This window comes from Odocoileus virginianus, chromosome 22 (assembly GCF_023699985.2).
Source record: "Odocoileus virginianus isolate 20LAN1187 ecotype Illinois chromosome 22, Ovbor_1.2, whole genome shotgun sequence".
Lineage (NCBI taxonomy): Eukaryota > Metazoa > Chordata > Mammalia > Artiodactyla > Cervidae > Odocoileus > Odocoileus virginianus.
The window spans coordinates 6,637,073-6,652,674 of record NC_069695.1 but is presented as its reverse complement, the minus strand read 5'-3'; the positions used below and the strand labels follow the sequence as shown (position 1 = coordinate 6,652,674).

At 44.1% G+C, this 15,602-nt stretch overlaps 1 protein-coding gene across 1 annotated transcript in view; it reads right to left on the bottom strand.

Moving 5' to 3' along the window:
• Positions 1 to 3,976: 3,976 nt before the first annotated feature.
• Positions 3,977 to 15,602, bottom strand: part of MBD2 (methyl-CpG binding domain protein 2) — a 66,369-nt gene continuing 54,743 nt past the window's right edge. The window contains exons 4-7 of the mRNA XM_070452509.1: positions 13,171 to 13,261; positions 11,707 to 11,884; positions 6,735 to 6,873; positions 3,977 to 4,449 (exon numbers count right to left, since the gene is read on the bottom strand). Coding sequence (XP_070308610.1) covers positions 6,747 to 6,873; positions 11,707 to 11,884; positions 13,171 to 13,261 — 396 coding nt within the window. The 3' untranslated portion in view covers positions 3,977 to 4,449; positions 6,735 to 6,746. The remainder of the gene's footprint in view (positions 4,450 to 6,734; positions 6,874 to 11,706; positions 11,885 to 13,170; positions 13,262 to 15,602) is intronic.

The window sequence follows — 15,602 nt, the reverse complement described above, 5'->3', positions numbered from 1 at the left end:
TGTCTGCCTGCCAATGCAGGGGACACGGGTTCGATCCCTGGCCCTGGAGGATTCCACCAGCCTCAGGGCAGCTGAGCCCACGTGCCACAACTCCTGAAGGCCAGGCACCCCAGAGCCTGTGCCCTGCAACGAGGGGAGTCCCTGCAGTGAGAAGGCTGAGCACCGCAACGCAGAGTAGCCCTGCTCACCGCAGCTAGAGAAAGCCCACACACAGCAGAGAAGACCCAGGACAGCCAAATAGAAAAAGAAATAGAAAAACAAAACAAAAAAACCTTCTTAAAAAAATAAAGCCCACCCCAGACCTTTCAGACAGGCAGGTGTGACAAGCTATAGCTCTGTAATTCGCAATCCCACAGCTAATCCCGTTCTGATGGATGTGACGGCTCCACCTCTGTATGGTGGAAGCCAGTGAAGCAGATTTCACACTGGGGTCACATGCGTCCCAGCCGTGAAGGCGGGCAGGGCAAGGGAGCTGTGACCGTCCCAGTGGAGGACCGGAGGCTATGGCCTTGCAAGGTCCGGCGTGGGCACCACCTGATTCTGAGAGCCCTTCCGGCTCTTTCTGCTTGCTAGACACCCCGGCCGAATGCTGAGCCAGCACCGCAGTAACAACGGCAAGCAGCGTCACTGGATAAGCTTGAAAGCTTTGGGGCCCTAACCCCAGTCCGCAGGCCCGCCCCGTGTCCGGGAAACACAGGCCCGAGATTCCTCCACAGATTAAGTCACTGAAGATGACTTACACAAACATTTTTAAAGCTTTGAAATTTATTGCTGTACATTTTCGCATAGCATTGACTATGGAAATACTAATAGTGCAAATATTTATTTTGGACTTTGTAGCATTTGAGGGATCACAAAGCTTTTTGACATCTTTCGCAATCACTTACGAAGCTCTACATAGTTCAACTTACTTCAGAAATTCAAACAAGTCATCTTATATTCAAAGAGATTACATAATGCTTTCTCGATCTCCTCTCTAGGACAAAAAAAAAAAAAAAAAAAAACACTACCCCGGAAGCCAGCAGGGGCATTCCTTTCCGTGGTAACACAGATGTCTTGCAGGACTTCCAACTGCAAGACTCGGTGTTCATAGATTCATTCAACAAGTCTTTACTGACAAGCTGTTACGTGCCAGGCACTGAGCTAGGCTCTGGGGACAGAAGCATGGACATATGCAGTTTCTGCTTTCATGGTGCTTCCAGTCTAAAAGTAGAAACAGACATGCAAACAAATGTACAGTACAATAAAGTGCTTCTGTGAGGTATTTACAAAGTGCAGTAGGAATCTGGAAGAGAGAAAAAGCTCATCTGCCTGGAGGGGATGAAGGACAGCTTCACAGAGGAGGTAGACAACGAGCTGCGGCTGGACCAGTGCTCGAGAACCGGCCGTGCGGGCAGCAGGCAGAGGGGACAACAGGGGCAGAGACAGAGGCGCGAGCGGCGCTTCGAAGGAGCAGGTGATGCAGTGTCCTCGAGCTGAAGGTGCGGTGGGGACAGTGGCAGGATGAGCTAGACAAGCAGGCGGCTATCAGATCCTGAAGAGCCTGTCGATCAATCGTCAGTCTACTCCACGCACCCGTACTGAGTGCACACTGCGTGCCAGGCACTAGGCTAAACGCTGGGATTGTAACAGGGAAAAAGGCAGACACACCCTGGCTCTCAAAGAGCTTACATTCTAGTAGACAGACAGACAAAAAAAGTCAACAAACAACTAAAATACAGATTTAGAAGATTTCTACAAAGGAAATGAACAGAGTGCCAAGGCGGAAAATAAAGAGTATTGGGGCTATTTATAAAGTGGAGGGTAGTTAGGGTTATCAGCAAATGCCTCTTGGAAGTGACATAAAATGACACCTGCAGAGCCCGTCACGACACACCAGGTACTGTGCTAACACGTGACAAACAGCAACTCGTTCAGTCCTCACGGAGACTCTATGAGGTAGGTATTATTACTATTTCACTGAGGAGGAACAGGCTCACAGACATTGGGTAAACCTGACAAGTCACACAAATGGCAAAAGTAGGGTTCGAACACAGGTGCTCTCCATTTCCAAGTGCTCACTCTCACTAAGCGGGACTCTAAACCGCGTACACAAGACAAGGGAGGGGTTTTGAGCAGGGAAATGGTGAGATCACAGATGCTTCCAGGACCATTACTGATGACTCCATGGAGGAGAGAAAGGGGACAGGTGAAAAACAAAAGGTGCAGAGTGCAAAGGAGAGGAAAAGAGGCTGCATGAAGGCGGTGGCTGCGGGAATGGAGAAGATGCGGGTTGACATCTGATAATCTATGTTTTGATAAATAGATGTGAGAAATGTGGCTAATAATGCCAACAGGATTGATGGGATGTTGGCTGCAAGGACAAGAGTGGCCTCTGGGATCACTCCTAGGTGTCTGCCTTGGGCAGCTGGATCAGATGATCTGCTATCCCCTGAGTTAGGGAATGCAAAATGGTGGAAGGTTGGGGGGATGAGATGGTGAATTTTGGACATGTCCTGGGGGTGCACTGCAAACACCTGGACTTAGGGTTCTCAGCTGGACACCTTGGAATGGCTTTCAAACCTTGTTTTCTACCTGAGCAAAGTACAGAATAACAAAAATTTTTTATGTGGGTACACTGTGTTTTTCCCTTGAATACAAAAGTTGCTCATACAAGCATATAGGTCTTGGTGGGACTGCTTTGTGAGATGAATGTATGATAGCCAAGATGAAGTCACCCCAAGCTTGATGACAAATGAAGACTCGTGGACTTCTAGAGGACTCTAAGAAAAGCCTTCAGGCATTCAGTCTAACTAGTCATGATAGCTTTTAAAAAGAATCAATACTCACTTCCCACTGTCACCCCAACTGGGGACAGTCGGAAGGGCTTAGGGCAGGGAGCTTCTCTGCCCCTTGTCTTCCCAGAGTCTACCAGTATCTCTGCTTATTTGCCAGCAGAATTACTCTGAGGAAATTGGTGGCCTCAGGCCCAAAGAGCAAAGTTGAATGCAAATCAGGAATTCCAAGAAGGTGTCACCTATGCAGTTTGGCATAAGGTCCAGAGAGACAGCAGTTCAAACCTAGCGAGTCACATTACTTTCACTATTTTCTTTTCTTTCCTCAGGAACTGGAAGGGTGCTGGAGATACTAACTTAAAATATATATATATATATATATATAAATATATATATATATATATATAAATAAAATACACACAGGTGACATTTATAGAGGATTGGTCACATCCTTGATCACATCATTTTGCATCTAATTTTAAAAGAACTCAGAGTTAAGAAGTGCATAAGCCCTTCCTATAGAAAGATATTATTTTTGCTCGTTTTCTCAAAATGTACTTAAATTTGCTTAGTTCCATTTCCTGGCATCAGATTACCTTGTTTTGCTTTTTAAAACTCATTTCTTAATGCTGTGCCAGTTTGAGCAATTAGATATCAAGGAATTTAAGAAGTAATGAAGTTAATGCTTGTGAGTTTCAACAGGAAAAAAAAAAAAATGTTAAGACTCTGGAGGCTGGGTAGTAATTAGCAAAGCATTACAATCTGGTTCATTTAGCAAGTCTGCCCACAATGCTGCCTCTCTCTGTGGCAAAGGGTCTCACCTGCACCTGTTAACTCTGTAAGCCAACAGACATTGGAAAATACAAAATGTTCTCAAAAAACAGTCTCGGACTTCCAGTAACATCTGAAGGGCACGTGTGTACCTAACTCATGCCCGAGGGAAGAAAATGCCTTATTTTTATAGAAGTAATAAAAGTACTCATTACAGGCAAGGGAAAATAAAAATTACCCACACTACATGACAACACAGAATTCTGAGCACAATTCTCATGATATCCAGAGGCATATTGCAAATGTATGAACTATTTCCCACCACCTTCATTTCAAACCTGAGGCCCAGGGAAGACAGCTGAATGTGAATCAGAAATTCTAAGGGACTATGCATGGTATGTGCTCCTTAACAGAAAGAATTCCAATCCGTCTGTGAATATAATCATTTATTTGTCTTTACAGTGATGATGGAAGAATGTACAGGTGTCCTCTTTCAATAAAGTATAAAAATCTGTTTATATACAGTGAAGTCACAAGAAGCGCTCATTGGGAAATTTATTTGGTACTCCTGATCTGTTCATATTAAAATTGGGGGGGGAACAAGTATTTTTTGGAAGTGCTACATTTCCAGTAGATTGCACCTGGCATCACAAGCTCAGCTTCGTTTTAAGGGTCCTGCTTGATATTACAAAAAGACTAATTTTAAGTCCTGGGACTCAAAATAAACATCATTTTTGAATAATAGATATATACATCAAAAATACATCTAAAAAGGCATTGGTTAGTGCTATTAAAAAGCTCTATGTGCTCAGGTACATTTTTTTTCTTAACAGGCAAAACCCAGTGGAAACGTTTTTGCTCAATTCTAGGAGTTTGCTCTCGGGGAAAGTCGGTCGAAAGTTACCTGCAAGAAAACAAACACACTCAGGTAATTCAGTGATTTCTCAGGTGAGGTCAGCAAAACTTGGAAAAGCAGTGAGAGACCAAATTTCACATAGAATAGGATTTTTAAAGCCTTGATAGCATTTAGTTACAGCACTTTGCACATAAAAAGGACTCAACATTTCCCCCCATTGTTTCAACTTCTTTAATTCTGAAAGAATCTTCACTTCATTTTCAAAGTAATCATATGTGCCCCTTTGTATGCTTATGAAAAGGTTTTCCATCCAAGTCAGTCAGCATAAAACGGGAACTCACAGGGCATACACATGAAAAAAAAAAAAAAATCACAGATACAGCCAAATCCAAACATATTGAGAAAATTTAGGAAGATTTCTACTAACAATGATTTATTTTATTTCACCATAATTTATTTTACTTCAGAGAATTTATAGATGATAGAAACAGAGTAAAAAGTCTTACTACTGCTTAACTTGGATTTGTATGTGTGTATAAAATAAATAAAGGTCCACACTGCTAATAAGGACCATTAGAAAGACCAGCCCTGTCATAATGCAATGAACATACCTAAACAGAACTGCGTGGTTCAGAGTCCTGCATGTTACCAGGCATTTGAACTTGGCCATGCCCCACCTTTAGTCAAGCTAAGTCCTACCTATTCTTCAGCTTATTATGAACCCCTAGTTAAGTCATGTGGCAGTGCTCTGGTTTATTAAACATTCTAGGTGTACGTGGGGCTAAATTAATGATTTAGGTAAATTTAGTCTTGATAGTTAAGATGTACTTCTAAATCTTCTATAACCCAAAAGTCTAATGGCCTGGTCTAATAATGCCATTCTCAAGTTTAGAATATGATATATATAATACCAATTTCTCCCTACCCAACATGCCAAAGTGTTGGCTACTTTTTAAATATATGTTAACACTAATCACTCAACGCTAATTAGTTGGTTTCCACGTCTATGCCTTTCGGCCAGGCAATGAGCGATGCCGGCCTTTATGTGAGCCAAGTGCCTAGTCCCCAAACGCATGGTCGCTCACATGACCCAGGGGGCTGCCTTGACATCAACCTGCAAAGTAACCTGCAAAGTAGGCAAGGGTCCAGTAAAACCTCAATGACACGACCCTTGGTTTTTCCTACATTGTTCTCAGGGGGAAGTCTGGAAAACAATTAAACGCTCTGAAGGAGAGGGCTTTCCTGGAGTCAGTTCTCATACGGTGCAGGCATGGTGGCCCACATTTCTGCACTGTGCTGAAGTCTTTGGAAAAAAAAAATACACTTCAGACTTCCCCCTGAGAGACTTTACACATATGAAGTGTGCTCATCACAGTCCAGAAAACACACCCCTACTGGAAGAGCAGACAAGATTCAGCGTCAACACAGCATCTTCCCATCCTCGACACGGAAACCAAAAGAAAACGACTTAAAAGAGCATCAAACTGGATTTAAATGGTTCTGCACAGTCAGGAAACTGTGTGGTCAAAGGTCGCTGCTGCCGCTGACGATGTTAATGTAAAAAGTTGTAACTACTACCTGATTTCTGGGTCACTGTGGCATAAGCCACTCTAAGACAAAAGCACTGATGGGAAGGAAAGACCGCGTGAACAATGAGTTCCTCCTCCCGGCGTGCACCACCTCCAGTCTGCTCCCGTACCAAACAGGTCCCCTCCCCACCCACCCACCCAGCGGGCTCCCGTAAATGGCCTGGGCTCAGTCATCCACCCGGTCACGTAGATTCTACCTCCAAATACATCTCAGATTGGCTTTTCCATTTTTCTCTGCATCCATGATACCAAGACCCTCATGAAGCCACCATCACCTCTAGACTACAGCAGCCTAACTTGGTCTCCCTGCATCACGCCTGTGCTAGAGAGATCAGAAAAGGAGAGGAGAGTGAGGGGTTTTTGCCTACTCTGTGACCATAATTTTACGTAGGTGACAATAGACCCCTTTACCCCAGAAGGCGACCGTGGCGGAGGCGACGGCTGCCCTGTCTCCTGCAACGCCTCTCTCCCTGGCAGAGTCCTTTCCTTCCTCCTCTGCTTTGCTCCAGTGACACGCTGGAGCCCAAATCCCGCGCGAGTGGCCGCAGGGGTGTGAACATTTCCACATCATGAGAACAAAAGGATGCACACGTACATGGTCCTTAAACACAAAGGGGGCCCAACAACAGCACGCGCACAAGATATGCAGTGGAGAAGGCTTTGTAGGCGCCGCCGAAGCCGCTGCAAGGGCAGGAGCAAGGAAAGAAAAGCCCTGAGTTTCCCCGCGTCCCGGCGTTGCTTTACCTGATGCCAATCTTAGGCGTCATCTCCACTGTCCATCTCGAGGCCCATCGCCTCCGCGTCAGCAGCCCGGGACAGGATGTCTGCCATCAGTGCCTCTTCCAATTTCTTACGTACCTGCTGCACTCGCTCTTCCTGTTTCCTTTGTGAAAACAGAGTAAAAAGACACCAACAATTTGGCCAGTGTTGGAACAACGATGCTGCCGACGACGCGCTTTATCTTTACTCCAAAGTCAGGGAAATTCCTCAGACACACACACTTCTTTCTCCTTAGACTTTGCAAAAGCAGCTTCTAACCCTCACAAAAACCAGGTCTCGTGGGAGATAGGTTTTGCCCAAAAAGGGGGGACATTCGGACAGGCAAGGAAGCCCTCATTTCACAGAGAATTCCGGCAGGAGGAGGTATATTTCAGGGACCTTTCCTTCAACTTCAAAAACTTCAAGTATGCGAAGGTTCGGGGTTATTCCTATAAGGGATGATTTGGAACAGAAGTGGGGAGTGATATGGAAAAGCGATTTGCTGGGTGAAGCACTGAGAAGGATGGAGCAGGAGACGGCGTGATGGGCCGGTTCAGCTGCCGCCACTGGCGGTGACAAGGAGGCCAGCCGGAGCTCTCCCCTGGGTCCGCAGCCTGCAGGCCAGGGCCGTCACGAGGGAGCCAAGACCACACAATCCCGTACACCAAGGACGGAGGAGGAACAGACCCTTGAGCTGAGCTGAGCCAAGTAAGTGAAGAACATGCAAATTCCTCTGTGTCTCGGGGACTCTAAAGAAGCCTCCAAAGTGAGAGTTAAAAACAGCAAGCCATACAAAAGAGGCAGAACCAAGACATGAAAACCAGAACGCACCTACTGGTACACAAGTCATCCTTAAACAGGGCACGACTACTGGGACACATGTCATCCTTAAAAAGCAGAAGAAAAAAAATGGAGAACAGCTCCCTGACAGGGCAAGAGAGATTCCTAAAACAGTTCTAAGCAAACCAAGAGGCAAACAGAAATTCGCCTCCAGAACCCAGTGGGGAGGCAATGGTTGAAGAAACAGGAGAGAAGCGACAAGAGTGGAAAGTAAAAGGCTGAGAAAAGAAGCAAGAAAGGAGCAGAGGCAAAGGCCTAGGTGGGAAGGCAAGCCTTGACTAGAAAACAGGGCACATGGCCTCCAGAGGCCAGGAAAGGTGGTGGGATGGATACAGGCTGGAGGGGAGCAGCGCCAGGACAGGGAAGAGATGCAGCGAGGGATTCTAAGGGCTCTGCTGAAGGAAGAAGTGACAGTTTCTCCATCCATCGTTGAGGAAGACAAATGACAGCACTGTCCCAAACCGGGGAAAGCAGAAGGGTAGATGGGCGATGTTCCAGAAGACCCCACCAAGATGCCCTGGGCATTCGCCCCTTGGGTGCCCAACCAGCTGTGAAGTCACGTTTGCTGCAGTCTAGTCCCAACATCTCTTTATCTCATGAGTCTATGTCCAAGGGAGTGAAATTAACATATGTTGTGTAACCACAAAAACTTTAGATACCATCTTTACCAAACTCTAAAAAATGCACAGAGAGATAAAAGGTTTAGACTTCCCCCTTTTAAATGTATTTTCGAAAAGAAGGGGAGCTGCCACTGAGTCAAGCTCTGTAGCCTCAATCATATTCACAGAAACTGGAGTTGAACAGGTTTTTTTCTCTTTTTTAGAGATGTTTTGATCCCTGGTAGCTCAGACGGCAAAGAATCTGCCTGCAATGCAGGAGACTCACGTTCAATCCCTGGGTTGGGAAGATGCCCTGGAGAAGGGAACAGGTACCCACCCCAGGATTCTTACCTGGAAAGTTACATGGACAGAGGACCCTGACGGGCTATAGTCCATGGGTTGTAAACAGTCAGATACAATTGAGCATCTACCACTTGCGTTTTTAAGGTCTTTATTGCAAGTATTACAATACTGCTTCCGTCTTCTGTTTTGGCCCTGAGGCATGTGGGGTCTTAGCTCTTGGACCAGGGATCAAACCCGCACTCTGTGCGTTGGAAGGTGAAGACATAACCACTGCACCGCCAGGGCGGTGCCCGGAGTTCAACAGATCGTCACACAGTGGAGCAGAGTCATGAAAAACAGGATGATTATTTCTTTCACAGTCAGTCTTACGTCTGGCTCAGTAACTCCAGGCTTATGACAAATGGGGTGTCGGTCACGGGCAGTCTCTTGTGTCTGCACAGCCGCCCTAACGTCGCCCCACCGGGAGGAGGAAGGAAGCGGGAGGAGCAGCACTCTGGCTGGAGAAGTGCGTCTGAGAATCTGACCCTGGCCACCGCTCCTCTGCTGTCTTGAGCGCTGCTTCCCACATTTATGGAAACCGAAAGCAAAGCCTCTGCCGGAAGGGGCAAGCAGGATTCTAACACAGCCCCAGGATGTCCCCATGGGCCCCGGGTCACATCCCAAGCAGAATTTTCTCCCCAGAAGGGCAGGAAGGACTTAGGAACACATGATGGGCTGTCATTCTATGATTAGATTACTAATAGCTGACCTTGAGTTAATCAAAAGAGATTATCACAGAGGGCCTGACCTAATAAGAAGAGGCTTTAAAGGGGGCTGGGCCCTTTTAGAAAGCAGCAGGAGAGGGAATGTGAAGGGAGCCATGGGGCAAGGAGCGGCCAGCGGCTTGAAACCACCACTGAGAAAAGCCGATCCCGCAGCCGACTCGGGAAGAGGGGCTTCATCCCTGCAGCTAGAAAGACACGAACTCTGCAACAAGCTTAGGAGGAGCCCAGGCTCCACAGGCCACGCAGTTCTACAGACACTCAGATTTCCACTGTGTAAGGCTTGGGGCAGGGAATCCAGTCATGCCCGCCCAGACTTCCGACCTACAAAAACGAGAGCTAGGAACAGCTATTGCTTTAAACAGCGAGGTTTGTGAGAACTTATCACTAGGTATCAGAAAACAAAAACACCCATGAACGAAAATAGTTATCAAGTTGGCTGGAAAAAAAAAAGTGCTCAATGTTGAGATCCTCAGTTGAAGGTTTAACACAAACAGATTATTGGTGACACAACAGGAGAAAAGGTGATAATCCCATTTGCAATCGTTTATTTTGAATATGTACTAATCGGAGAAGAAATGTTTGGCTTGATGATTTCTGTTATGACAATGCAATCAAATGGACAAGACAAAGAAATCAAATGGACAATCTGTCAGACGAGTTTACCCTAAAAGAAAAGCATCCAGGTCTGGCTTTGGCTGAAGAAGTATATCTGAAAATTTGACACTGGCGAGGCTTCCCACATTTATGAAAACCGAAAGTAAAGCCTCCGCCGCCATGTGGTAGGCAGGATTCTAACACAGCCCCAAGATGTCCCCACGGGCCCCTGTCATCAGTCAGAGGACCTCAGTCAACACCCACAGGGGCCTGGCAGGACCCGGGCTGATGAACTGGGTGCCCATTCCAGGACAGAGGGGAGCTAGCCTCCTGGGTGATTTCCTTCCTCAAGGGTAGGAACAGTCCAAAGTGCAAGTTGATTCCTTTCCTTGATTTCACACTTTGTTTTTCTTAAAAAAAAAAAAAAAAATACATATATAGTAACACTGATCATAAATTCTACATCATCAATCATCTGAATACAACTTCAAACCATTTCACATCTTTGCAAAAGGAATTGCTTTAAAATCCGGGAACGGCTTTCCAATTATAAACCTGGCTAGATAGATGCAGGCATTTAACAACAGTCTCATACCAACTTTCAAGGAACTAGAAAAACAAATATAATACTTTTTTTTTTTAATTCAAAAGTGCCATCTGCTGGCTTGGTCTAGGAACAGTAAAGCTTTGGGGTTCACACTCAGAGGACAGAAATAATGAAGTATACACCCTGTCCTCTTCTTAAAGAAAACACAGTATAGCACACAATCATTCTGGGCTTCCCTGGTGGCTCAGTGGTAAAGAATCCACCTGCAATGCAGGAGACAGCCTGCAGGTGTAGGGGACACGGGTTCAATCCCTGGGTTGGGAAGATCCCCTGGAGAAGGACATGGTAACCCATTCCAGTATTCTTGCCTGGAGAATCCATGGACAGAGGAGCCTGGCCAGATACAGTCCATGGGGTCACAAAAGTTGGACACACCTTAGCGACTAAACCACCACCACAATACAATCATTCTAAAGAATAATACTGAAATCCATAAATCCCATATAAGAATTTCTTTGTGGTTTTAGTATCTGGAATAGTTTCGTTTCTCCTGAGCAATGGCTTGCTTATACTCCTTGGGCATTATCTAGCTGAGCGATACATTTTCCTTTCATAATCTGCCGCTATAAACCTAATTTGTGGCCCAGCCTTAGAAAGAGTGAAAGATGTTAATGGATGCAGCTTGTGTCCGCTTCTCGCTCTCAGCTCCATTTTACGTAACAGCTTTACCTTTTGCTTTGTCTTTCTTCTCATTTGCTTCTCATCTGGCTTCACTCAATGTATGTACGTGTGTCTCACTGTGTGAGTGTGTGTGTGTCTTCAGAGCCACCTTACACCTTTACTTGAAACAAAGTTAAGTAGAGATAAATAAATCTCTAAATTGAGTTTACGTGAGATCAATAAAATCAAGATAAGTAAACTGAATTTTGAAAACACAACTGAACTCAAAGCAGCATAGCAATGATCTGCTACTGCAGATAAACCAATACAGGGAGCAATCAGAACAGGCATAACTGAATGCAGTGACTCTTCAGAGCAGAAAGGCAGAACCCCAGAGCAGAAGATACCGCCAAAACCAGGTGGAGAGAGTACGACTGCTCTGTCCTTCGGGGATAATCAGGATGATACACCTTATACAATGCCACCTTTTTCAAGCATGCGTTTGTTTTAAACATCCTATATCATCTGTTTTAAAACGGTTTTGTAAAGAAGGTTCATCACTTACTAGGACATGTCACTGAACCTAACAAGCAATAAAAAACATATCAAGTGTAGAAGACAAGTTTTTTGAAGTCATGTTCCGCTCTCACCTAATGTCTTCATCTGTGACAATGAAAGCCTTGCAGAGGGGTTGAGATGTGTTAAGCCAGACAGCAGGGTTCTTTTCCACAGCAGCGGAGACTTGCCCTGTGATGGGTGCAGAGCTTGTGTGCAAAGCACTGGCGACAGCAGATAACAGGGTCTCATCATTACTACCCGGACCAACCCCTGCAATTAGAAACACATCAGTTCCAGGACGTTTCTAGCCATGCTGAGCAAACCTTGTGGAGCCTAAAACAACTGATTATCTTTATATTCATCTGACAGCAGCTATTTAAAACTGACACAAGCCAAAGCAGCAAAAGGTAACAGCATATTTACTTAGTTATCAACAATAAAGAATAAACATTAAGGAAACTAACCAAACACTTGAGTATTTTAACAAAACTTAAACAGAACTTTAAAATACATGTCCAAGGTATTAAAAACTTCTTAAAAAGTTGGCTACATTTCATCATGCAAGGTCAATTATTCTTAATGATCTAAGTCCCTTCTAAAGTCATCTTACATTCAAATATCCCTATTAACATGTCCCTAGGGTCCTTGAATCGTTTCCCCTGTAGCTTGCCGTGTCTCAACACTTCTTTTTTGTGCAGGGACTTCAAAGGAAAAGCCAATGCAAGTAGGCTGTACCTACACCTTTAACAGCTTTTTCAACTAACAAAATATCCACATGAGTAAGACTAATACCTGTACACACTGACTGCACATTAGGAGACTGGAACCATGGCTACCTTTAAGTGCCTTTCTTACAGTCCTAAACTTGTTAAACCAGTTAAAGCAATAATTTCCAAGAGCACAGAGGGATGAGACACTACTCTAACCATGAATTATGAGGATTTTTGAGCAGTCCGCAATGTATCAAGATTTAGAAGCCCAAAGCTGTAACCACTCGAAAACTAATGCTTCCCTAGAACCTGGAGTGAACGTGTGACCCACACAAGGCACGCCAGCAGCTGAGCTCTCCCCCCAGACCCCACTCGCTCCTGTTACTGGACCCATGGGCATCTGAGGCTTGCAGCAGCAGGTCACGGAGGGAGAGGCAGGAGGAGAGATGCTGGCTGTTCTTTGGATAAGAGGAAGGGAGAAAAAAGCAAGCACTGGGGCCCGATGTTGCTTCGAGCAGGAAGCTGGGGACAGTCTGCCGCTTAGGCTGCATTTGGGTCTGAACACATAACATGGATTAATTTACATGACGAGCCTAATTAAACTCAGGCCAAAAGGTACACGCAAAAAAGAAACTTAGGTAAGACACCGCCTGGAAGCGTTCTGCAACCTACAAAGCGTTTCAGGCACACTGCCTCTGGGTTTACTAAAACCCAAGGGGAGCATCACCCAGCGAGGCAAACAGTCCCCACAGCAAAGACCTGTGGCCCTCATCACGTCTGCCTCCACTGCCTCCAACACACAGCCTGGCACACAGCAGGGGCTGCTCAACTGAACTCGGAGAATACCTTGAAGACCTTTAGGGAGTTCCATGGTTTTTATAATTTGTTCTGTTACATCTGATGCACTAAGTCCTTGTAGCCTCTTCTCCCAGAAAAGCTGTAAGGCAAAACATCACTGTTAATAGATACATTCTTGGGACAAGAAAGTAGCGCATCGATGCTGCTGAATAATGAAATTGAAATCATATCAGTAGTTCCCTAATGTCCCCATTTTTTTTTCCTTACAAAAAACTAAATGATACTTCAAACATGACTTCAATGCATCATGATTCTTTCAAGTTATATGACTCAAAAAACTTTGCTTTGTCATTCTAGGCAGCCTATTCACTTGTTACATCCAATAGATTGTTAAGTGCTATGCATGAGATAGAGTCCTAAATAGATAACAGTCCTTTGGAAGACACAAGGTACCTTCCAAAGAGTATTAACTTGAGTTCTTCAAAGTTTCATTTGGCATGAAAATTTAACGTTATAATTTACCAGGAAAAGGAAAAACTGTATTGTGTAATACCTCTTTATCCAAGAGCGTTAGGGAAACAATTTCTCCACCTATGTGATTTTTCTAAGACACAGAAGTTTAGCCCTTTGGCCTATTTTAAGGGGAACAAATGCCATTTTTTATGGGAACTTTTCTAAAATGTTTTGCATACTTCCTTGCTTTTTAAACAGGATGCCACATTCATGAGTGCCTCTCCTTCCGTGGTACAGAGCCTGGGTCTCCTCAGTCACTAGGTGGCCCAAGGTCATCATTCCGGCATCAGTGAGCACGCTGAAGACTCTTCCTACCCCATGGGTCTAGCGAGATACGCAACTGCTTATTCATACACTGAGCAGTCCCGGACAGTTCTGCTGCTTGAGTTCAAATCCTTCCCACATTTAATTCTCTCTCCTAGTCGGCTACTGCATGCATGCTTGCGAAATTCCTTCAGTCGTGTCCGACGCTTTACAGCCCCGTGGACTGCAGTTCACCAGGCTCCTCTGTCCATGGGTTTCTCTAGGCAAGAACACTAGAGAGGCTTGCTATGCCCTTCTCCAGGTAATCTTCCCAACCCAGGGATAGAACTTGTGTCTCTTATGTCTCCTGAATTGACAGACAAATTCTTTACTGGGGAAGCCCAGTTGGGTATTTCTTGTCATTGATCCATATGAATGTATTTATTGATACACTCCTACTATGTGCTGTGCTCGGCCTGTGAATCCAACAGTAGATAAGATAGAGAGTGTCTCTGTCCTGTAGCCTCATCTCTTTTCTACTCTGTTTCATATTTACTGCAGTCCAAAAAACAGATAAAGGAATTCCTTAGAATTTGATAAATCCATCTTTAATCCGATACCCAGGGGCCTGTCATATAGTGAATATTGAAAAAATATTTGTGTGAATGACTGATGTGGGAATAAACGGGCTCAGAATCAGGATCTTGAGGGACACATGCACCCAAGTTGAAACCCCAGCTACAGACATACAACCTTGGACAAGTTCTGTGACCTCAGATGTTCAATGTCCTCTGTGGACGTGGCAAGAATGACTGCTACGTACGATGATTGTGGAGATTAAATAAAGCAATATATACAAACACCTACCACACAGTAGGCATAAGGTTTATTGGGTTTACTTTTAACAGATTTTTGAGCACTCTGAGGGCTTCCAAGCTTATGTTCTAACTTCTGGATACATGAAAAGCATCAAATAACATCTTTCTGGACAAGTGAGAAGATACAGTAAAATAATTCTATTTATGGCAGAACAATAATAGCTTAATTATATAATAACCACAGTGCTAGCACCAAGAGTAACTTCTTTACTGTCCTTTTAGGCCTTTAGTATATGCAAACATCTCCATATACCTCCATATAAATTACATCAGCAGCAGAATATGTGGTCAACACGTATGAGGTCATGAATACATTAACCATCATGAGGAAGAAGTAGTTAGTTCTAAGTAACAGTTAATGAATGCGATAAATGTCCTAAGAAAGTCTGCCTGCTTTTCTGGGGAAATAGCAATCATCTATGCTTTGAATATCACAACTATAGGGAAAAAAAAAACAAAAACAAAAATTAAAATGTAGTTAATTCCTAATGAAAAAGTGTACAGAGGAGTCAGTGAATATGAGATTAGTGTTTTATATTGTATAAATTTTATAATTATATAAATTATAATTTTAAAATTACATATAACTTAGTTTGTAAAATAAATGAACACTACCAAAAACACTATGAAAAACTACATACAGAGATGATTACTAATAAATTACATCTAAAAATCCCAATTCTAGATATCAAAAGTTAAATTTTTTACCTTCTATAATTTCTAATGTTTAAATTTCTATTATTTTGAAGGAAAACACAAATTTAGAATGAAATATTTTGCAAAATAAATCTTAGCTTGAGAAACAAGTGTACAGCTCTAGATTACAAGTCCTGGTATCATACACAG